This window comes from Equus asinus, chromosome 20 (assembly GCF_041296235.1).
Source record: "Equus asinus isolate D_3611 breed Donkey chromosome 20, EquAss-T2T_v2, whole genome shotgun sequence".
NCBI classification, from domain to species: Eukaryota; Metazoa; Chordata; class Mammalia; order Perissodactyla; family Equidae; genus Equus; species Equus asinus.
Window position 1 is genome coordinate 33650657 of NC_091809.1, and position 22956 is coordinate 33673612.

Here is a 22956-nt window from a genome sequence, read left to right on the forward strand (position 1 = left end):
AATAATGAAAGAATATTTCTCTGAGATCAATAAGACATGGGCCTTCACGTTGAAGGCCATTTCCCTCTTATTTTTTAAATGAAAAATGGAATTTTAGCCCAAGAGCTCCACTGGGTGAGCAAGCTAATTCGCGCCTCTGCCAGCAGCTCTTCCCGAAGCAGGGGGTTAAGACCATCCACGACCAAGGCCGCCCAATGAGACAAGGAGTCCTGGTGGAAGTTACAGTATTTATTTACGTGTTTAAACTCTGTACATTCTCCACAGATCAGATTGAGGAGCTTGTAGGTGAAGTTTACCTGTGCATAGTGGGAAGAGACATGGATAGGGTAAAGGGGAGGAAGACAAAAAAAGTCACAGGGAAATAGAAACAAATACACCACAGGTTACCAGAACCTTCAGAATAAAGAAAGAAAAAGCTGTGAGCATCAACATCAACTCTACAAGCATCACAAAGACTCACGTGAAGGAAACGGAACCTTCGCGCTGTCCACGTGTCTACAGATCACTTCAGGTACAACTGCAGCACCCTCCTCCCACATCAACGCAGAGCTCCGCGTTCCCTCCCGCCACTGGCCGCCCAACCCTGCGGTCTCTGAGTGGGCACAGAAGAGGCTGGGGAGGAGAGGGAGGCAGAGAAGTCAGAGCACACCGGGACGGGAGGATCAGCAGCTTCGGGGGGCATCATCCAAAGAGGAAAACAGCACATGTGGACATTACTTGGGAGGGAGGTGAGTAGTACAAGGCTACAGCAAGGAAACGGCGGACATGGAAGGACATCATATACACACTGCAGGCTAATTTCTGTGGAAGAACTCGATTTAGAAGGAAAGCAGTAGTGAACGCCCCAATCTGTATACACAGGGCTCACTGGAAGATGCTGGAACTCAAATGTTTTTAACCTCCTCAGTGACAGGACTTGTGTGGAGCCCCCCAGGGAGCCAGGAGTGGGAACACCAGACTTCCAAGAAACTGGTGCTTTGAAGATAATCGTGAGGGGCATCAAGCTGTGCTTCGACGGTCAGCTACAGCTCCCTGCTTCCTTCAGCTTCTCTGCGACTTTGTGAAAGCTCATTCAAACAGGGAACACTGCCTTCTTCGTTTTATTTTAATAAAAACCACGACAGTGAATGAGCCTTAAAGAGTTGATTTACACAAGGCAACTGGAACACACAGCCTGCATACCACAGTCTATCACTGAAAATCAACATTTCCCATTTATATAGAGCATGTGAGAGACAATACAATAGAAGTGGGATTTCTGATTAAGTTTAAAAAAGAAAACTACATCAGTCAAATATCTGCAAATAGATCACTTTTTTCATTTCATTTAAGGTTTATATATCATATATTGTTATATTAACATTTTTTCACCCATTTAAAAGAATGGAAATTGTGATTCTACAGTAGTACTTTATAGTCTTAACGATCCAGGAGGTCTGAATGTAAGATGAAATCCTCTGGAAGTAACTGTTCGTCAGTAGTCGATCCAAAACGCTGGACCTCTTCCGGCCCGCCTGCACCACCGTGCTCCACCCGGGGGGCCACGTGCTCTCTCCCCTTAAATCTGCATCTGCTCCAGGTATTTGTAGGTCGGGTTTTCGTAACCATGATTCTGCATCTTGTTCAGGTGACGCTCTTCTGGGGTGAGCATAGGGTCAACCTGGAGGAACAGAGATGGAGGACCAGTGGGGGGAAGCGCAGGAGAACTGCACAGGGTATCAGAAGCCCCGAGCTGCATGCTGAGAAATCCCCTGGGGACCAAAACCAGCCTAGTATCCAGTCTCCACTGGGTGGACCTAACAAGAGCTGGTGGTGAGGACACAGGAGGAGGAGAGAGAAGAGGGTCAAAGAGGCAATGCTTCTGAGAGCCAGTCCTGAAAACTTAGTCCAAGTGGGAGAAAACAGTGAAGTGAAATCGAGCATCACGGCAACAAGCAAGTCTCAGTTCTACCATCTGCCACTTGGGACAGCCTAGGCGAGCGATCCCTATATAACCAGGAGTGGGACCAGATGACCTCCAGGGTCTTCTCCCACTCTGCAGTTCAACAGCTAGGTCAGTGACCAGCAAGAGAAGAAACGAAACAACTAAGCCATGCATCTGAACTCTTTTTCTGGAGCATATTATATTCCTTATTATACTCATTTTACAGAATCAAGAGACTCCGGACATTCCTGCCACCCACTGAAGCACGAGTGGCAAGAAGTTCAAATTAAATCAGCAGAAGATGGAACAGGAACAGCCAGCTTTGGCTCTATCTCCTGATGCTTTTTTCCCCGTTAAAAAAGAAGAGTATTCACAGACCATCATTCTCAAATAACATACCTGAAAAAAGGAAATACTAAGAAAATAATCTGAGAAAACAGTTTTCACCCTCTACAGCATAAAATGCTCTTATGACCTCCTCACATTTACAGACAAAGCCCGAATTAATGTTAAAAGTTGGCAACAGCCCTTTATGATAGGATCAACCTAAGTCACTATTTCACTTGAGGCCAAGTTCCAAAACGTGACTAACAACCCAGAGAGTAATTCAATTGATGTGCAGTACCCAAGAAGCTAGGACGGTTGAATTCCATGAAGCTCCTGAGCGCGCAGAGCAAACCCTCGCCAGCTCAGGGGCCGAGGTGCAAGAAAGCCCAACTACTCACCTCCACGATCCCGTGGCTGATGGTGCCATACTGTCTCTTCCTCAGCACCACCAGGCTGATGACTATGACTGTAGCGATGGCCACGGCAATGACCAGCAGGCCAATGAGCGCACTGCTGCTTAGACTGAAGTCCTCCCGCAGGGGCCCCACGGATTCCTAAAATCACAGAGCAGATGTGCAACAGAGTCCCAATGACCATCAGCACAGTGTGAAAGACGGCAGCCAAGGCAAGAGCAGCTCGATGAGGGCCGCTCCTTGGAGTAGTGTCTCTAGCCTGAGGGAGCTCCCAGGTCCTGCTTCCAGGTGACCATCCAAATGCAAAGAACCCTGACCTCTTCCAATCTCCATGGAGATTCTAATTTTAGCTTTCTTATCCAAAAGTATGGAAAAACGGGAATGAGAGACTTTTACAACTTAAGACTCCAGGCATCTCTCCTACTTTGTACTTGAACTGAGAAGGCAGGAAAGAGAAATAGCCGAGATTGAATGAAACCCAGCATTAGGTTCTGATGCTGAACACATACCGGCTCTTCCTCGAGACCTCCGACTCTCTCAGCATTGAAGATCATCTCCTTAACATCCAGAGTCTCATCGATGGCCTGGAACAGCAGGAAGATGTCAGCACCAGGTGGAAGGGGAGAGCCAGCATAAATGAACTGCTTTCTACTCCCTTTCCTATGTGGTGGAGGGAAGCAGGTACCTGATGGACACCCAGTACCCAGTCAGTTCTGCCACTTTCTTCTAGTTGCACTCACCAAGCCCCTAAGTGAAGGGGCAGGTGTGGAAGTAAGATTACTGTGTCACAGATGGTCCTTTAAAGGCTTTCACCTGTGTTTTCCTTTAGGTAACTGTCGTGGAGAGACACTTCAGGACACAGTACCAAGAAGTCATGTTTAAGTATCAAACTTAGTTGAGGATAATCCAGAAATATGTGATAGAAAATGCTAGAATAATAATTAACAGGAGGTATAAACCTAAGGCAGTATAAGAACCAAAACCAACTCTATTCCACTTTGAAGTTATTAAATCTCTACTCACTTGAAAATGGCTTCTCATATTTTATTCACAGCTTTAGTTGCAAATATATTTTTCTATGGTCTAGGAAGAGATGAGCTACTGCTGAAAAATAACGCTTTATTCCTCCTCATACCCAGATGCTAAACAATATAGCAAATCTGTGGGAGCAGCTGGAGCTCACCCATCTTCTACCATATGGAAAACGAACACATCAAGGTTCATCCAGAAAGCATCAAAAACAATACCGCTCACTCTTAAAACAGGGCAGGGCAGAAGAAAGAAACGACTCACCATATTTTCATCCACCTTATTCTTACTGTTAATCACCTTCTCCTCAGCGCCTATCAGTGCTCGGTCCTGCTCCCCGACTCCAGATCCTGCACGGAGAGAGGTCACAGCTGAGTGTCCATGATGGGCTGGTGTCATGCCAAGCTCACAGCAGCAGCAAACCCTCTCCTGAGGGCCAGGGAGCCCTCCCTGAATGCCCCCCCGCCTCTCAATATGCTACTTGGTTCACATGTTGGAGGATGCACTGTGCTCTATAAGGATGAATGATATAGGTCTTTTTCAGAGGATTGATGGGTATAATGAAGGAGGAGAGAGTGCTTACTTGTATCCAACTTGGAAAAATGGAAGGCAAGCCTCCAGAAGAGAAAGTTTATTGTAAGATGAACAGAAGCCGAGTCCAAAGGCATTCCAGCATGGAAAACCTGTAATACCCTACGTGACGTGACCAAGCAGGTGTTACCCTGCGACTTGCTCCTTCAACTCCCTGAGCTCCCTCTGAATGGAGGGACTGTCCTACCACCAATGGATATGCAAGTCTGTCTCAAGCATCGTATTTTATGCCTCAGGCAATTCTTGCTGCCTGAAAAAGCCTCCATGACCTTGAAGCCTTCTTATTTGTCCTTCAAGCTGCAGCTCCTCTTGGGAGACATTCCCAGGTTACAGCACTTAAAATCACTGTTTGTAATTATTGATTTTCTTTGGTGTTTCCCACCAGGCTGTAACCCTCTCTGGGCCTAGATCATTGATGGTCACCTCTCCGATGGTTATTAGACAATGAACAGGAAGGAAGCATTCCATAAACAGGGAGAATTCAAACACCAGGGTGTAAGGTACTTTTCTATAAATGAAGCAAGAATAGCAAGACTTCTCTTGTTAAGGTCAACATGGCCTAAGTCAATGTCACTTGTGCGTGGCACTCCAAATGACGGTATCCAAAGACGCAGTGTGACTAAACTCAGCATATCCAAGGAGAGGAAAATGAGGAGCAACCTTATTTTTAGCTCCAAAGCATGTGATTTCTAACTATCCTAAGAGTTTCTTATTAATAATAATATATACAGTTCTACATAAGTGTCTATGATTGGAACCTTTTACAAGCAGATCAAGCTGATGGCATACTTGGCATTCTAAGGTGACCACCTACAAGTGAGTAAGATGCAAGCATGAGCATATGCAAAGCTGCTGTCCCTGGACCACCAAAGGCAGACCGCCCAGCCACAGCAAAGCTTTCCAGCTCACAACTAGCCTCGATCTCGACACGGAGCAATTAGGGACAGCTACTGCACGTGCTGAGTTTGCAGGCCAGCTAAAGCATTAACTCATCAGAACACAGCCAAAGATGATGCCATTTTTTTCGAAAGCTTTCATTTTAAAGAAGAATTTCCCAACTTGATTCTAGGGTAAGGTAAACCAGGGCTGGCTTTTGTAGTCTCAAAACACTAATGAAACAGCAATACCACACTCAACTATTCGAGAAAGACGGCTCTGGAAAGGCACTGCCTTGGCGAGGACGCCTGTGATCAAGCCTAAGAAATTCTGATTCTATTCTGAGCTCCTTCCACCACTTTCCCTCTCTCCTCCTCAGAATCGTTGAGGTCACAGGACAGGATCATCTTCGAAAAATTATGTGACATTGAAGCAACCAACGTAAAGTCTGACTAGTCCAGTCTGACTAGTACTTTTTTGGTGGTATAACCACGTGTTTCTTAAACATTGACCCAAACCATTTTGGTTTTATAGAATGCATAAACAAGAGAATTCAAGAGACCAAAAGTTAATGTTTAAGTTATTCCAACTAACAACAGCTGAAGTATGATGGCAAAAAACAGTTAAACTTTTAGGAGAATTCATCTTTATTTAAAAACATCTAAGATGTGCTGTTTGGAGGAATGTCAACACAGCGATGAAAAGGCACGCCCAAGTAGAATAAAACACAGCACTTACACATAAGTGATTTTTAGAGGATTCAAATCACACTCTCATGTTCTGAGAACGACCTGTGGCACAAAGACCAGCACCACATTCTCCGCGAGGACACCATTCGTCCATCCACAACCATCTGTCAAAGTCAGAGTGGGCTCGTAAAGCACACAGAACATTTCAACTTATTACAATGACCCTGGAGCCTGTGGACCACTCAACAACCAGGGAGAGTCGGCGGCCGATGGTGGCTGTTTATTTTATTTATTTTTAATTTTTATTTATTTATATTTTTTTTTGAGGAAGATGGGCCCTGAGCTAACATCCGTGCCCACCTTCCTCTATTTTATATGTGGGATGCCTGCCACAGCATGTCTTGATAAACGGTGTGCAGGTCTGTGCCCGGGATCCAAACCAGCAAACCCGAGCCACCGAAGCAGAGCATGTGAACTCAAACACTGCGCCACCGGGCCGGCCCTGACACTGGCATTTTATGTTACACAAACAGCATGGGCTTTGAAGACAGAGGGAGCTGGGTCCAAACTCCAAGTCCTCCACTTCTTAAACTCATGACTTTGAGCCAATCATGTGAACTCTAAGGCTCCTTCAATGGCCTAATCCATAGAGGGGAGCTAAAAATCCCACTACAGTTGTGCTGGGTGGCTTAAATGAGATGAAGTATGCACAGTGTTACAGAGTATTAACTTTTCCTGAAACCTGGAGACAGTACAGCGAGCATTCGCTTGACCCACGCTGTTTCATCAGCAGCTTCCACTGTGTTTTGAGGAATGCTGTAACAGAGGGAACACGAGACAACTGGCAACAGACAGGTGGGCACAGACAGAGGGCAAGGGGCAGCTAAAGAGAAAGGAAAAGGATGTAGGTGGGAACAGCAGAGAAAAGAAAAGGAGCAAAAGAAAATGACTCTCCACCTGACTGTAAATTAAGCGTTTCTTATACACTTATATACACCAGCAATTTGCAACCAACCTGCTTAAATTGGATATACTTTTAAAAGTCTACCCAGATTAAAAGGATTTATGAAAAAGCTACTCAGGCTACTCTGTATTCTCTGGACACCCAGAAGGAAAGCTCAGGACGGCCACCTCGCATCCAGTACCACTGACACTGGGTTCTAGGTGCTGGAGACAGGGCCACTCTGGCTCCACTCACAGCCACGTCTGAAGAAATGAGGTGGAAAAACCAGGTGATGGAATGAAACAGAACATGGAACTTCCAACACACGGGGCAAGTGGAAACAGAATGAAGGTCTCACGGGAACATCTGTGACAAACCAACCTTTTCTCATTGGGTGGTACAACTCCGGTTGAGTGTCTAGCAGAAAGGAAAACAATAAAAACAAAATAGCACAAAAGGAGATTAAGAAAGAAAACGGCTTCTTTCAAAATTCCTATCTTAGAATTTCTCTATAATGTGAACAAAAAGTATTCCTCCTTAAAAACCATGCCTGAAATATCCCATAAACAAACCAACAGTTAGATCCACAGCAAATGCGCGGAAGGTAGGAGAGAAAGAAGGGGGTCTGTTGGGGGAAATTCTATGAGATTCCCAAATTATTTCACTTAGCTCACAGTTATTTTTCTTAGAAAATAACAAAAACAGAAGTTAGTATAGATTGTGGTTTCCTGAAAAGGAGACACGGTACTAGCTCAGGTACGCCCAAGATGCCCATCCCCCAAACAAGCTGTGTGCGCATGGCCAGCCCGCAGCCCCAGGGAGCTGTGGGACTGGTTAAGAGCAAGTTTCCGGAACGCAGTGACCTCTTTATTTATCCGGCTCCTTTCTCAGATGGTTGTACTGTTGGAGGCTCAAGTTCACTGAGCTGGTACCTCTGAGATGACCAGCTTACAAGTCTGAAGGCCAAGTGGGATGTCCCCCTTCCTCCCTACTTGGCGTCGTCCTCTGGCCTCCACTCCAGCACTACTATCTCTGGTCAGAGGGAAGTGACCGTACCTAGGACTGCAGGACCATATCGGCTTGGCTTCAAATCCTTACTCCCCACCTACAAGCTACGAGACCCTGGGCAGACACTTAACCTCTCTAAACCTTGGAATCCCAAATGGGGACACTTCCAGTATGTACCTTAGAGGGTTATTTTGAGGATTAAATGAGAGCATCCATGCGCGATGCTTAGCTAAAACTGGCCTATGATAAAAACTCTATAGCTGTGGCCACTATTTTTATCACCACCACCATCAGCAGCAGCAACAGCAGCAGACAAATAAATAGAATCCGATTCCACACCTGGCCTGAAGGCATCAGTCTCAGCAGCTTGTTTATTTCTGATGCAGACCCACAGCTTTTAGAGATCCTTTTAGACATCAAGAACCAGCAAGGGAAAGAAGCAGGCACGCCTGACTGGGAGTCAGACGGACATAGCTTCTTGTCCCCACGTAGTAGCAGAGGTGTGACCTTGAGCAAGTTACCTCTTTAGCCTCCCCATTCCCTACTTCCCACAATTGTTACGAAAAGATAATGACACAATGTAACAGGACAGTGCTATCTAAACTGCAAACTGTCTTCCACACTGGAGCAGCTGGTAGGACCAGGAAAAACAGTGGGTTTTGAGCACACTGTCTCTAAAATGGGAGAAATATCACTAACCTCATGGTGACTCTGAAACCAACAATCTGCTGCACACGGTAGGTGCTCAATGAACTGAGTCTGCCTTGCCCTGCTCCTGACTGTTCCCAGGAACACAGCCTCCCCAACACAACTCAGGGTCAAAAATCTGACTTCAGTCTTCTAACTGCACTCTTCCCTCCCTCACGCCACCGCCAAGAAGTTGTGCTGTCAATCATACACACCTTCATCCCCGGGGAGGGACGGGAAGGGATGGAAGGGGCGGAACGGCGGGATCTCGTCACTCTCTTCAGAGCTCACCCGGACGTCCACCGGCGTCTCTGAGAGCGAGGCAGTGAACTGGTCCATGTCCGCACGCTGTTCTTGAAGTAGCTCATCTGACAAGATAGATAGGGCAGGGAACCAGGTCTTCAGAAGGATCTAGTTTCTAGGCACAGGACCAACAGTCTGGACAAAGCTAATGTGTGTCATTATAGAACGTGAGATCTCCCGAGGGGAGCGCCCCCACCAGCTCACAAGGCAGTCAACGACCCCCTCCCTCCCACCTGAAACACCCTCCCAATTCTGCAGCACTGTAGAACCCGGGGCTCCACCCCTGGCACCCCTCTCTTCTCTATCGACTCACCTTGGTTAAGTGGCTTCATCCAGCGGCACAGTATTAAATACCATCCACATAACATGACTCCCAAATCTGTATCTTGTATCTACTGCCCCGACTTCTGGCTCATCTAATGGCTACCTTACACCAGCACTTAGTGCCCAACAGCAATTTCTATTTTGATATGTATAAAGAGAACACTCTACCTCATTAAAACTTGGTGCCACCATCCACTCAGTCGCTCACAATGAAAACCTGGGCATTATCTTTGATGCTCCCCTCCCCCTCACCTCCCCCATCCAATGCATCAGCACGTCCTGTTCACCCTTCCTCTGAAAATATCCTGAAGACCATCCTCATCGAAATCTTCATTTCCTCCATTACCATCTCAGGGCACACAACCATCATCTCTCTCCTGAATTGTTACAATCACTTCCTGGGAGGTTTCCAATTTTAATCAATTCTCCACCTAACAGCCAAGTAATTTTCTTTTTTTAATTTCCTTTCTTTTTTAAAGCATAATCCAGATCTAGCCACTCACTAGGTTTAAAACCCTCTAATGGCTTTCCATTATCATAGAATAAAATCCAAACTTCCACATTTTGCTAAAATCTCTTAACAATTTGGCCTCTGCCTACTTCTGTGGCTCATTTCTCCCTATGCTCTAGCGACCCTGATCTACTCAAACGTGCCCGCTTGATTTAAACTTCAGGTCTCTGCAATAGTCATTTCCTATGCTAACAATGTTCTTCCCCTTGTGGTCTCTGAGTGGACAGCCCCTTCTTAGCGTTGGATCTCAGGTTACTGTCCCCGAGACAGCCTCCCTGACCACTAGCCACTCTCCACCCTTCCATCCCCAGTTCCACCTCCCTCCACAGCACTCAACACGGCCTGACAGCTGTTTTCCCGTCTGTTTCTCCCCTACTATAACCAGGCTCCAGGAGATACTGTCTACTCATGTACCATTTTACTCTGTGACACACAGTGTACACAATAAATATTTGTTGAGTAAATAAAAAAGATAAAGACCAGAAGAGGGAAATGACGTGAGGATGTGTGTAACATAGGTGCCTTGAAACAGATCAGTAATTAAAGGAAAAAGGGTAACAGGAGACACCCTCATTCCCTTGCAATTTCACACCCCAGGTTTTTCTTCCGGTGACAGAGTGAAGGTCAATGAAACTCAAGGCTCTGTGGCTCACAGCCAGGACTTGACCCTGCCACGTAAGCTCCAGTGAAGTCCAGACTTCTAAAACCATGGCGTGCTAATGCCAGCTTCGTGGCCTCGCTTGTCCTGTTTGCCGTCACTCCCGAGCCTTAGCAAGAAGTCCCACCTGCCCTCGATACAAACACAGGCAGCACCCACCAATCTCCTCTTGGATCTCTTGGGCTACATAAGGTACTTTGTAGAGCAGGGAGAGGCTCTGGTTCCTTCTTTCCTCAATCACATGGAGATGTGTCATCACCTGGAAGGACAGAATGGTGGAGAGGCCTTGTCACCAAAACAGCCGGGCCAGGAGGGACATCCACACACACTTCTGCAAAGACCAGCTGAAAATGTCTATTCTCTAGAGTCCAGCAAAGCAGCTGACCAGAGGGAACGCGTGACTCCCCACATCATATTTACTGACCACTGAAGTATAAGACTGTGTTCAGACTGTGTGTGACACCCCTTGGTGATCTGAGAATTTATCCACAGACAGTACTCCAGGGTAAAAGAAAATTTAACTAAAAAGTTTTCACTGGCGAGTTATTGCTTTGATTTTCCTATGAGGCACTTATCAACTATACTGAATGAGTTAAAAAGAACCCTAATTTGTTCAAGGCAAGGGAAAAGAGGATCGAAACAAAAAGACAACCCACTAACTGGGAAAAAATATTTGCAAGTAATACATCCGACAAAGGCTTAATATCCATAATATAAAAAGAACTCACACAACTCAACAACAAAAAATTAAACCACCTGATCAAAAAATGGGCAGGAGACATGAACAGACATTTCTCCAAAGAAGACATACAGATAGCCAATAGGCACATGAAAAGATGTTCATCATCGCTGATCGTTACCAGGCTTTTCCTAAATCAGGGAAATACAAATCAAAACTACACTAAGATATCACCTCACACCCATTAGAATGACAAAAATAACTAAAACAAATAGTAACAAATGTTGGAGAGATTGTGGAGAAAAAGGAACCCTCATACACTGCTGGTGGTAATGCAAACTGGTGCAACCACTATGGAAAACAGTATGGAGAGTCCTCAAAAAATTAAAAATAGAACTACCATATGATCCAGCTATCCCACTACTGGGTATCTATCCAAAGAGCTTGAAGTCAGCAATTCCAAAAGTCCCATGCACCCCAATGTTCACTGCAGCATTTACAATAGCCAAGATGTGGAAGTAATCTAAGTGCCCATCAACAGATGATTGGATAAAGAAGATATGATATATATATATATATATATATATATATATATACACACACACACAATGGAATACTACTCAGCCATAAAAAAAGAACAAAATCGTCCCATTTGCAACAACATGGATGGACTTGAGGGAACTATGTTAAGTGAAATAAGCCAGATAGAGAAGGACAATCTCTGTATGACTGCACTCATATGAGGAATTTAAACATGTGGACAAAGAGAACAGATTAGTGGCTACCAGGGGAAAGTGGGGGTGGGAGGTGGGCACAAAGGATGAAGGGTTGCACGTACAACACAACTGACAGACAATAATGTACAACTGAAATTTCACAAGATTGTAACTTATCATTAACGCAATAAAAAAATCAAAAAAAAAAAAAAAAAAGAACCCTAATTTGTACAAGGCCAGACACTCAGTAAGGTTTTCCTGAGTGAAAGTGTTAATTTTTACCACTGGTCAGATTAGATGGGGTAAAAAGAGAATGAAATCACTGGCTAAAAAGTAGATTTGGGGGGAGAGGGGACCATCTACAGATTTTTCTTAGTAAAGCAGTTGCTTGAAATTATTATCATGCTAAATAACAGAACTAGTTTATTCCTATGTAACTAATTTAGCTATTCTTCAAAAAATTTATGCTGAGGTATAAATAAATTTGATTTTAAGAGGTGATGCAGGAAGACTTACCGATTGTCTGTCTTCCATAGCTCACTACCTTCTCTTAACGCAAAAGTTCCAAAGTTCTTCATCAAAACAAAACCAAACAAGTCATAAAACTGGTCACTTACTCTCAAAGCTTTACAGAGCGGAAATGAAAGGTAATTTGGGCTAAGATCACCCAATGACATGGTGAGGCTTGTGGCTGGAGCTCACACAAGCTATTCGAGAAGGTTTTCCCTGCCTGGTTACACCTGCCATACCAGGCTTTTCCTAAAGAGGGTGCTCTAAGCCAGTGGATTAATTACGTGGGCTTGAAGCCATTATTAACATAAAGGGTCAAATGGAAAACAAGTCAAAGGGAAAGATGCTTTGATTGTAGATTGATGTCTCTCTGACCTTTAAAAGCAAGGATGGAACAATTTAATTTTATATTTGCCATTCTTTCAATCAACTAAATTGAGGGGAAAGCACAAGAGTGAGAGCCTTAGAGAAAAAATGCAAATGGAAAAAAAAGGGGTACCACCCACAGACTTAGCATGTGTTGAAACCGTTATGCTTCTTCAGATGAATTACGGAGCCATTTGAGAGAAGATGGTTCACAGACACACAGGAGGACAAGAGCCACAGGCGGAATGCCGGACATCTGTGTCTGTATGAAAGTGAGCCCTGGGCTACAGGAGGAGAGTGACAGCACCACACCACTCACACCCCAAACCAAATACACACTTGTCATAACAGCCTGACTATACTCACGGTTTCCTCGAGTTTAGCTAACAGAAAGGGAACAGGCAGAAGGTTAACGTAATTCAGCAGCCAAGCTTCAGGAGAATTAACGGCTTAGAGCAGACAGTAAGTATCACACAGCAGAGCTGGGTTTCCCCCAGGATTTTCTAGGGAGGGAGGGTTCTGCTTCCCCTGTCACTTGGTATGGCACTTTGATCTTGCTGGCAGGTAACTCATTCCCTAGTTGTCAATTTAATATACTGATCAAGGATTATTAATAATTAATAGAAAGGCTTGGACCAAACTGGTATGTTTATGGAGTAAGTGAACTCATCTAGGCATTTTTATTCCTCTAAAGATTGGCACTTGAGCTAACATCTGTTGCCAATCTTCTTTTTTTTTCCTCTTCTTCTTCTCCCCAAATTCCCCCAGTACATAGTTGTATATTTTAGTTGTGGGTCCTTCTGGCTGTGCTATGTGGGACACCGTCTCAGCACGGCCTGACGAGTGGTGCCACGTCCGCGCCCAGGATCCAAACCGGCAAAACCCTGGGCCGATGCAGCAGAGCACATGAACTTAACCACTCAGCCACAGGGCCGGCCCCCTCATCTAGGCATTTTCAGTGCCTTGTTTTATACCATTAAGCTACATTAACAGGTTTATTTTTGAATTAAATTAATTTGTAGGCAGATAACTTTATTTGTGATCATGTCCTTGACACGTTTTTATGCCTTTCCTTCCACCCTCACCACATAAAACAGGCTATTTTTCTGTAAAAATACTACACAATAGTCTAGTTTTTCCACAAAAAATTTGAAAAAAAATTTTTTTTTTTTGGTAAGGAAGATTGTCGTTGAGCTAACATCTGTGTCAATCTTCCTCTATTTTATATGTGGGATGCCGCCATGGCATGGCTGGATGAGCAGTGTGGTGTGTAGGTCCATGCCCAGGATCTGAACCCACAAACCTGGGGCCACTGACATGCAAATTTAAGCAGTACACCACTGGGCTGGTCCCCAAAATAACATTTTTTACAAAATCAAGTAGACCTGAAAAATCTAACCCCTGTCAAGAGGCAGGTACTTCCGACCTAAGCTTCCTGGGAGCTACTCTAGGACTACTGGCCTTTTCTCCTTCTCTACTCCAAGCAGCTCAAAGCAAGGCCTGGTGGTCCAGGCCCTACCAGAGGCCTCCTAGGATCCCAGCCCCAGCCCCTTTCTACATTCTTCCCCCTCTAGGAGCCAGAGTCCATTCATTCCCCCAAACATCCAAATGACAGGGTGAACTCTATGTATTTAAAGACAATGATTCCTCATCTCGATAGCTCACATAATTAATTCTATACTGGATCATGCACTGCTCAGGGGGAGACAGGGAGTCAACTTTGTATTGTCAGAGGCTACTGCAGAATTAGGAGGCAGACAGCACACAAACTTCTGCTCAAGAAATGGAGCAATAACCTTAGCTGCAATACTCCAGGAGGACAGATTACTTTACAATCCTAATACACATGCAGCACGAGGCCGGGAGGGGGGTTCCTGGGATGATGGGCAAGCACTCATGCTTGTCAGTGCATCCCATGTACACTGAGTGCCCACAACCAGCACAGCACTCTACTTAAAGCATGGGAGGAAATAAAACATCAGTTACGTCACTATAAGGCCCTCCAGGAAAACTAACAGGCTCAAGTACTAGATTTCCTGGTTTAAAAGGAGCTAGCAATCTTGTGGGCACATTCACTTTCAATGAATAGAAGAGTAAAACTCAAGTTAATATAGAGACAATACTGAAATTAGAAAGCAGGTCCAGACACAAACCTCCATCAACACCTGTAAAGTAAAGCTGGACTCAGCAGGGTCAGACCCCAGGAGCAGACCAGTCTGTCTAAACAAACACTGTAACGCACAACCCAAGACGCCAATTTTTAAGATCTACTTGATGTATCTGTCTAGAAAAAGATTTCAAATATTAATTCTGGTGATACCCTAAATCAGAAATAAACTGATATAAAAAACAATTTAGAAACTGACTTCTCTCTTCAACATAATCATGTATTTCTAAACTTTCAGAAACTGTTTTAAGCAGAAAGTACATAATATAAAAAAGTACGGAAAAGATATTTAATAGAGTACCTTCGCAAAAACCAACTCATGTACCTAATGTCTCTGGAAATCGAAAATCATTTTCTGAGCACTAGTAACAAGCGCGACCGTCAGTGCTCTCCAACCATGGGTCAGAGCAGCCTCTCCCCATCGGAAATTCCCGCAGCCACGGCCACCTTGTCTAGCACACCTGGGATTTCATCTGGGCCGCCTTCTCTGGGTCGACAGCCAACACGTGCTGGTAATGGCGGATGGTATGCAGGCGATCCTTGTTCTCAGCACGGACGTAACGCCGCAAAGCCTGGAGGATGCGATGAGGCTGCGAGAAAGGACAGTTCTTTTAACACCCAGAAACTAGGGAAGTGAAAAGAGGCAGAAAACAAAGCTTAAAAAAGTCACTTACGAATGTAAAGCTCAGTGAGGCACAAGAATGAAAGCCGTACTTTTAAAAGCTTCTAGCTTACTAAGTAACAAGAAGCTGCCTTTCTAAGTAAAAGTACCAAAAACTAAGTTCCAAAGTTATACTGGCTCCTTAACAAACAGTATTTCCCAGGGTTTCTAGCCCACTGTCCTCTTCCACTCTGTCCTCTTTCCCGAGCTCAGCATCTGACATCCTAAGTACAAGCTGGGCAGTCCCTGTGTCACCAGAAAAGACTACTTGCCTAAGAAGAACACAAACAGCCTCCTTTCCACGCCCCAAAACAAGGTAGGTTAAAGGACAAACAAGTTTGAAACAGCTAGCACAAAGAGTTTCAGTATAAATTACTTCATCCTTTTCTTCATAATCTTATTTAGAATAGAACTAGTTCAAAGGCCTGTGTCCATGGAAGGCATGTTTTTATTCTTTGAAAGAAAGGCTACTACAAAAATTCAGCAATGAGACAACTAAACGAGCATCCTGAGGTTATGCTTTTCTATGGTAAGATACTTGCCTATCACAGGTGGCACATGCAGGCATAAACGTAATGCTAAGTCTCCATAAGCAGACACTAGAGAACATAATACCTTTTCCTCCCTACTCTTAGTTTCTTACCTCCAGACTTGCCAGAACCTATTATAAAAAAGTAATTTTTACTGACCTGTGTGTCATAAATTGGTCCCACACACACACTTTAGGGCAGGCAATGCTGAGGATCCAATTTACCAGGGACTCGGCTCCACGCACAACTCACCCGCGGTGGGTCAGACTGCAAGGCCGCCAGGTAGTTCTCCAGAGCCATCCGGCGGCGGTCGTTCAGCATCGCCTCCACTCGAGCCAGGTGGGTTTCCACCAGCTGCTGCTTCTCACTGGCTGCTTCCTTCTCCAAAGCTTTGACCATAGCTTGGAAGTGCTAAACCAAGAAAGAAGGAACAACACATAATTCACGGTGCCTGGAGGAAGTCTAAGCACACAACTATAGACCACAATGCTGTGCTTCTCCGCGCCCAGTGCCTGTGCCAGCTGTCACAGGTCCAGAGCGCAGCGAGGCTGGGATCTGAGTCTACGTTATATCTGATTTCCATCGGGATGACTACCTTCCTCTTCTGATGAGGGCACGGTAAATCTGGGTGTCACAAGGACTCCTTAGCATTTCCGTAACTGAAACGACTAGAGCTAGAAGCCCAGTGCCTGGTCTCTCCACAGGCCCTGCAAGAAAAGAACGCTATCCTTCCCACACTGCAGCAAGGCACTGACTTCCAGATCCTGAGACCACAGACCAACAGGAGGTATACTTTAAAACACATGCCAGTAATAGCGTGGGTTGTGCTGAGTCATTCACACCAAACTCATGAAGGGAAAGCTGGTTGTGAGGCCCCTGGCCAGGTTGAAAGGTCCAGTTTAAGGCTGTGAACAAACTGTCCCTGTGTAGGATGCATTGGCTACGTAGAAATTAACACTCTCAGATTTTCTAGGTGATTGATAAAAAAAGCAAAGGTGTGCCAATGAAGCGTCATCATGAGATGAAAACATCTCAGTGAAACATAAAAACATACTGACTTAAAATGTAACCAAGTTATGAAACCCAAACCTGTAAACTGCCACCCTGTTCCTATGGACACTCTCTTCAAGGAGCACGCAGGTGCCGCGAGGACTGAGGTTACACTCTTATAGAGTTAGAGAGGAACTGCTATCCGAGAGCTTTATTTTCTGCCTTTTGACTTTTCAACAAGTCTACAAAAAAAGATTTCAGTACTGCTGAACAAGTCACAGCCTAAGAATGAAGGGGACTGAGGACCGTGCCAGGACAGCAGCGAGCTAAGGTTACTGCCTGGCATGAGTTCGGTGTGCACTGGCTGGGGTTTGGTTTCCGAGTACCAGAGGTGAGCAATTCTGGAGAATGCCAGCTGGGAAGTGAAAAAAAGCCGGTCAGTTCAAACTTCCTTGTAACATAAGCTCTCAACTGAAAGGAGGTATCAGGCTCCAGTTTCCTGTGTGGTGGCCTGACCCTGTTTCAAAGGGTCAGGCTGGAGCTCTGCCCCGAGAACATCTCACCTGAATGAGAGTCTGCCTCTCTGCTTTCGGGAGGTTCTTCGCCTGAAGTTCGGCCTCTTCCCACTCCTTCTTTACCTGGAACAAAGGCCAAACCCACCTTAACCAGAGAATCATCTCTGAAACAATTCCCCTACTCTCTAAAAATACTGCCAGGCCCTGAATCGAACGTAGGAAACCGGACAAAAGGAAACATGTCGTCTGATGCCTCGCGAGCTGAGGGCCATTTCAGCCTGTCGATGACAAGAGGCTGCAGGTCCTAGGCCTCCAGAATCCCCACATGGAGCCTCAGTCCCACAACCTCCCTGTCAGATAACCTTGAGCAAGTTATTTAAAAGTCACTCTGCCTCAGCCTCCTCAAAAAGAATGGGGGTGGGGGGGCAGTTAATACCTACTTCTCAGAGCTAACGTGGTTAAGACAGAGCATCGAGCATGGCCCAAATGCCCAGCACAGGCAATGGGTCAGGTGGCTCGGACCTAGCAGGACCTCCCCTGGCAGTCTTCTTCAGCCCTCTGAGGAAGCCTAAGACAAGCCACACTGCAGAACTCATCTTCCGCTAACACCTACAACCCTCTGAGGAAAACAGAGCATCCCGAGACTCAGAACCCTCACAGCCACACGATCTAGCTAGAATGAATTCATCCACGCTTGCTGTCACCTAACGTCTCTCTACAGTTCCCTCATCTACTGGCAAACGAAACTAGCACTCCATTTACACCTGTGATATAAAGTTCCCTTCTTTAAAATAATTTTTTTTAAGTTAGTTAATGGCAAAGAAAAATAATACGACTAAGGGGGGCCAGCCCAGTGGCACAGTGGTCAAGTTTGCATGTTCTGCTTCGGCAGCCTGGGGTTCACCAGTTCAGATCCCAGGTGCGGATGTACACACTGCTTGGCAAGCCATGCTGTGCCAGGCGTCCCACATATAAAGTAGAGAAAGATGGGCATGGATGCTGGCTCAGGGCCAGTCTTCCTCAGCAAAAAAAAAGAAGAAAAAAAAGGACGACTGGCAGCACATGTTAGCTCAGGGCTAATCTTCCATAAAAAATAAATAAATAAAATAAATAAGAGCAAGGGCTGGCCCCGTGGCCAAGTGATTGAGTTTGCGCACTCCACTTCAGCAGCCCAGGGTTTCACTGGTTTGCATACTGGGCACAGATGTAGCACCGCTCATCAGGTCATGCTGAGGCGGCATCCCACATAGCACAACCAGAAGGACCTACAACTAGAATATACAACTATGTACTGGGGGGCTTTTGGGAGAAGGAAAAAAAAAAGATTGGCAACAGATGTTAGCGGAGGTGCCAATCTTTAAAAAAAAAAAAAAAAAAAAAAAAAGCAGCAGCAAACCAGATGGTTACAGAACGTGCCCAGCATGGAGTCTGGAATGTGAAAGGCACTCAGAGGGTAATGACATTATCAGGGAGACGACTGAGGACGGATCCTAGTCACGCCCAGGGGGCAGTGCTGCTTATACTCACAGCTCACCTGTCCTAACACAGCATGACAGCCTAGGGAGAAGGGGTCCCTTTCCTTCAACCATGAAAACCATGTTAGCCAAAGCCAAACCCCACTGAGACAGGGCAGTGCCGAGGTTTACCCTGTCCATCCGGTTGCGGTGCCGAATTTCCAGCTGCTCCTTGGCCTTCTGGAAGCGAGCATGCTCATTATCATCAGCAGAGGTCTCAAAATACACATCGACATCATTGGTTGGCAGAGGAGTTGGGGGAACTGAAACAAAGTAACAGAGGGAGTTCTCTTTGGGAGTCAGGCCCAAGTGGAAACCGCACTGTGCTCCAGGAAGAAGACCAAGCTCAGGAGCTGAGAATGGACGAGTTGGTCGCACACCCCCCAAAGCGCAGGGTGCTCCTGCTGCCAAGACTCCCCTGTTAGATTACAGGGGTCCACCTTCCTGACGTGCTATTGACCCACCAGGCGAGCCCATGTCCCCTGGTGTCTGCGGCACCAGAGAGGCGTCTTTACTTAGGACTTCAAGGACAGAAAAGGAAATCACTTCTTCTATACCTTCCCTCAGTTCTTGAAACCTTAAAACCTTAAAACCTAAAACACAGCTACCCTGCTTGCTGTCACTGACAGCATCTGAGCCGAGACAAGGGCTGAGGTCGGACCGGCAGAGGCACTTCCACAAGGTCTGCATTCTGAAAGGAAGGTGGGGCTCTGCTGGCTATTCTGAGGTCAGAACTTACTTTGGGGAGGTGATTCCACTGAATGTTCTGGCACACAGACTGGGCAGGGAAAGTCCAAACCCCTGCAGCCACCACATTTTAGTCTTCCGTCTCCTTGAAGGACTCTTCCACCCCAGATAACAGGGAGAAATGCAGATGCGACGCTGGACAAGGACTTACCGCGGACTGCGAAGACACCCTGGGCTGTTCAATCCCCGACACTCACTGGCCCTAGCAGGCCAACACCCAGAGAACAGACGCATGAGGGCAAACGCTGCTTGCTGCCAGTCAAGCGTAATCAGCTCTTGGTGGCCCCAGGCAGGTGAGTATCTGCACAGTGGAGCGTAGCCTCATTCACGGAAGGACTGAGGTGACAAGTTTAGTCAGCCTCTTAGGAAACACTCATGGAAACTTATTAGCCCAGCGCAGTTGTGACTTCCCAAGCTAGGGAAGAACGACAGGTACCCTGCTTGCACAACTTGCTATCCTGACATACTGTCAGAGCTAAGTGGAGAGCAAATGCCAAAATTCAACCAATTTTAAATTCAGAAACAGATTCATCTAACTTCCAGAATTGCATAACTTTAATACAACATTCAAACAACCATGTAACTGATGAATCTAACTACAGATTACTCAGCTACTCCAAAGTTCTTCTGTCAGAGCATCTTTTTATTTATTTACCTCCTCTTATTCAGCTTTAAACCTAAAAGCTACAACTATTTTTGCTAAGAATATTTGGCTCCTACACAAGTTTAAATAGGATCTCAACAGCTGATTTCAGCTTAGCTATATAGAATACACGGCTTCACAAGCCATGTTCCCCGTGCCACTCAAAGGTTCAGCTGGGGGAACTTAAGGCACTGAAGTCCATCCGTGCCAACAAGCACGTCGCCATCAGCACTGCGCGCCTGCAGCTTAAAGGCTTATGTGTTGCAGACGGAGTCTATGGTTCATATCACTGAGCTGGATCAAGATAATACAAAACACAAGCTGCCTCCGCCGCTGGGAACAAAAGGGGAACGCAGCAGCAGACCAGGCGGATGGTGCTGAAGACCCGCTGGGCTCCGAGCCAGGACCACGTCCTTCAGACCATGTGAAAATGATCAGCTCACGAAGCCAGCATATTCGTCCACCTCCATCCCTTTTAAGGAGGGGCACAGACTTGACCACTGGAACAGTGATGTTTCCAGGCCGTCAAAGTGCTCCAGGCCACAAGCACGTGAGCAGGCTGCCTCTCCTGGGCAGGTCTCCCCACCGTAAGTCACAGGGATCGACCGTTCTGCAGCCCTCGCACCACCAATGCTCTCAAGAGCTGTCACTCCACGGTCCCACAGCACTACCGGCCTGATCCTTCAGGTCTAGGAGGACGCCTGCATGTTAAGTGAGATCTTTTAACAACCCCTGATTCCTCAAGCTTCAAGCTGAAACAATGTTTTGTTGTCCCTTAGTTTAAGCAGTTTCACAAAGCAGGAAATACCACAAGAATTTCTCTATCTACATCTTTCCTGAATAAAAAAGTTTCTGCCTGTAAAGTTCCCTAAGGACTCATATTTTTTTTCACCTTTTCAATCATTTCAAATAAAAACAGCCTTTCCACAGAGCAGCAGCTGGAGTGGAAGCACGAAAAGTACACACTATATCATATTTAGATTTAGAAAATCTTTTGGTGGAGCAAGGAAAGACAGACAAGCAAGTATTTGAATGAAAAAACCATCAGAAGCTTCAGCCAAATATCTTTAGAGCAAGCACCAGGGGCAGGCAGCAAATCCTTCCTCTCGTGACTTACAGAATCAGAACCAAGAAGACTGCCTGGCCTCCGGGTTCTCCAAACACATGGGTTAGTACTACAAGGCAAGCGAAAAAGGCTCTTAAAAAGGCAAAAGGGTAACCACAGAGAAAAGCAAAACTTTTCCTACCAATGTCTAAGTAAACCCAACTCAACTGAACCACAGAATTTCCTTCATGATCAAAGAATACATAAACTAAAATTCCTTCACTTTCTAAAGTTCTACATGGTCCAGTGTTGTCAGCATATTGGAGAAAAAGAGTTACTACCACTTGGCTGCAGAGCTCTCTCCCTAGAGTGCACCAAGCATGGTATTTCACTGTTCTGGTCTCCCCAAAGTATCCCTATTGCCACTTCTTGGAGAGTGGGCAGCCCTTCAGTCACCATGCATCACAGGGGCCGGTGACGGGGTGGCTCAGAAACAAGAACGAGAGGCAAAGCCCAGAAACGAGCACGTGCAGAACTCAGCCAATCTGCTTACCCACCCTGTGCCTCTCCACCAGAGAGCTGAGGGCGAGGCTGCCTTCCCAGCCAACACAGAAGCCTCTGGGGGCCTCGGACTGCGAGGCAGGAGAGAACAAGCCCCCGGGCTCTCCCGCTGTGCCAGGGAGGGAACACACCACCACCACCACCACCAGACCCACATGAGCACAGACGTGGAAACTGAGCTTACAACTGCCAACAGGAAAGCACAGCCTAGATCTAGAAAGCACAAAGATGAGGGAAACGACCAACAGCAAACACCTGAGTTGGCAGGGAGCACCACACAGATGCAGTCACGAGGACGGCCCGGAAAGAGACAGAACGCTGGACAGGACGGTGCTGCTGCACAGAGCCAGCGCGGCGGGACTTACTCATCGTTTTACACACAGCCATACAATAATCCTCAGACTCAAAATTGTTCCTGTTGCCTCCGCAGCCGCCATATATAAAGCGCACGCACTTTCCCTTGGAGAGGTCGAAGTACCAACGAGGCATCACGGCCCGGCAGGGCCCCGTCATCGCCTCCTGGGAGCAGACAGCTGTGTGAAAATGGTCAGAACGTCAGCAGGACAGAGGCAGCAGCTGCAAAGGCTTCACAACACTACACACCAGCAAGGGGTGGGACGGGCGAGGAGGAGGGACCAGGTGACGTACTTAACCTCAGCCAAGGCCAAGACTGGACAGAACCTCAATGCCCTGGTGAACTAACTCACCACTCGAGCCAGCCATTTCTGAGGATGCAGGCGTTTTCCATTCTGATATAATAAAGATGTTTAGGAACTAAAATATTATTTGCACTGCCTTGAGTCTAGACTGATGTACAGACTGACACAGAGGAATGCCTTATCTCGCAGCTCCACGGGCCTCACATTCCTGGCCTGCTAGGTGGACATATTGGCCTGACTTGTCTATCCTGGTGGTGTCAAGGACCAAAGGAGACGACACAGGGGAAAAGGCTGTTTCCATGGTGATAACCACAGAAAACACCAGGTAAGCACCTGGAAAGGACAAGCGCACACTTTTACGTTCTCCAAG

At 46.2% G+C, this 22956-nt stretch overlaps 1 protein-coding gene across 4 annotated transcripts in view; it reads right to left on the reverse strand.

The window, feature by feature from the left end:
- Window positions 1-213: 213 nt before the first annotated feature.
- APLP2 (amyloid beta precursor like protein 2) overlaps window positions 214-22956 on the reverse strand; it is a 74137-nt gene continuing 51394 nt past the window's right edge. The window contains exons 7-18 of one of the 4 annotated variants that reach the window (XM_044751782.2): window positions 22293-22460; window positions 19064-19194; window positions 17466-17540; window positions 16165-16323; window positions 15183-15311; window positions 10443-10542; window positions 8703-8855; window positions 7174-7209; window positions 3958-4043; window positions 3174-3248; window positions 2650-2805; window positions 214-1660 (exon numbers count right to left, since the gene is read on the reverse strand). In XM_044751782.2, the coding sequence (XP_044607717.2) occupies window positions 1559-1660; window positions 2650-2805; window positions 3174-3248; window positions 3958-4043; window positions 7174-7209; window positions 8703-8855; window positions 10443-10542; window positions 15183-15311; window positions 16165-16323; window positions 17466-17540; window positions 19064-19194; window positions 22293-22460 (1370 nt within the window). In that variant the 3' untranslated portion in view covers window positions 214-1558. The remainder of the gene's footprint in view (window positions 1661-2649; window positions 2806-3173; window positions 3249-3957; window positions 4044-7173; window positions 7210-8702; window positions 8856-10442; window positions 10543-15182; window positions 15312-16164; window positions 16324-17465; window positions 17541-19063; window positions 19195-22292; window positions 22461-22956) is intronic. The other 3 variants (XM_044751783.2, XM_044751784.2, XM_044751785.2) reach the window with 3 other exon arrangements.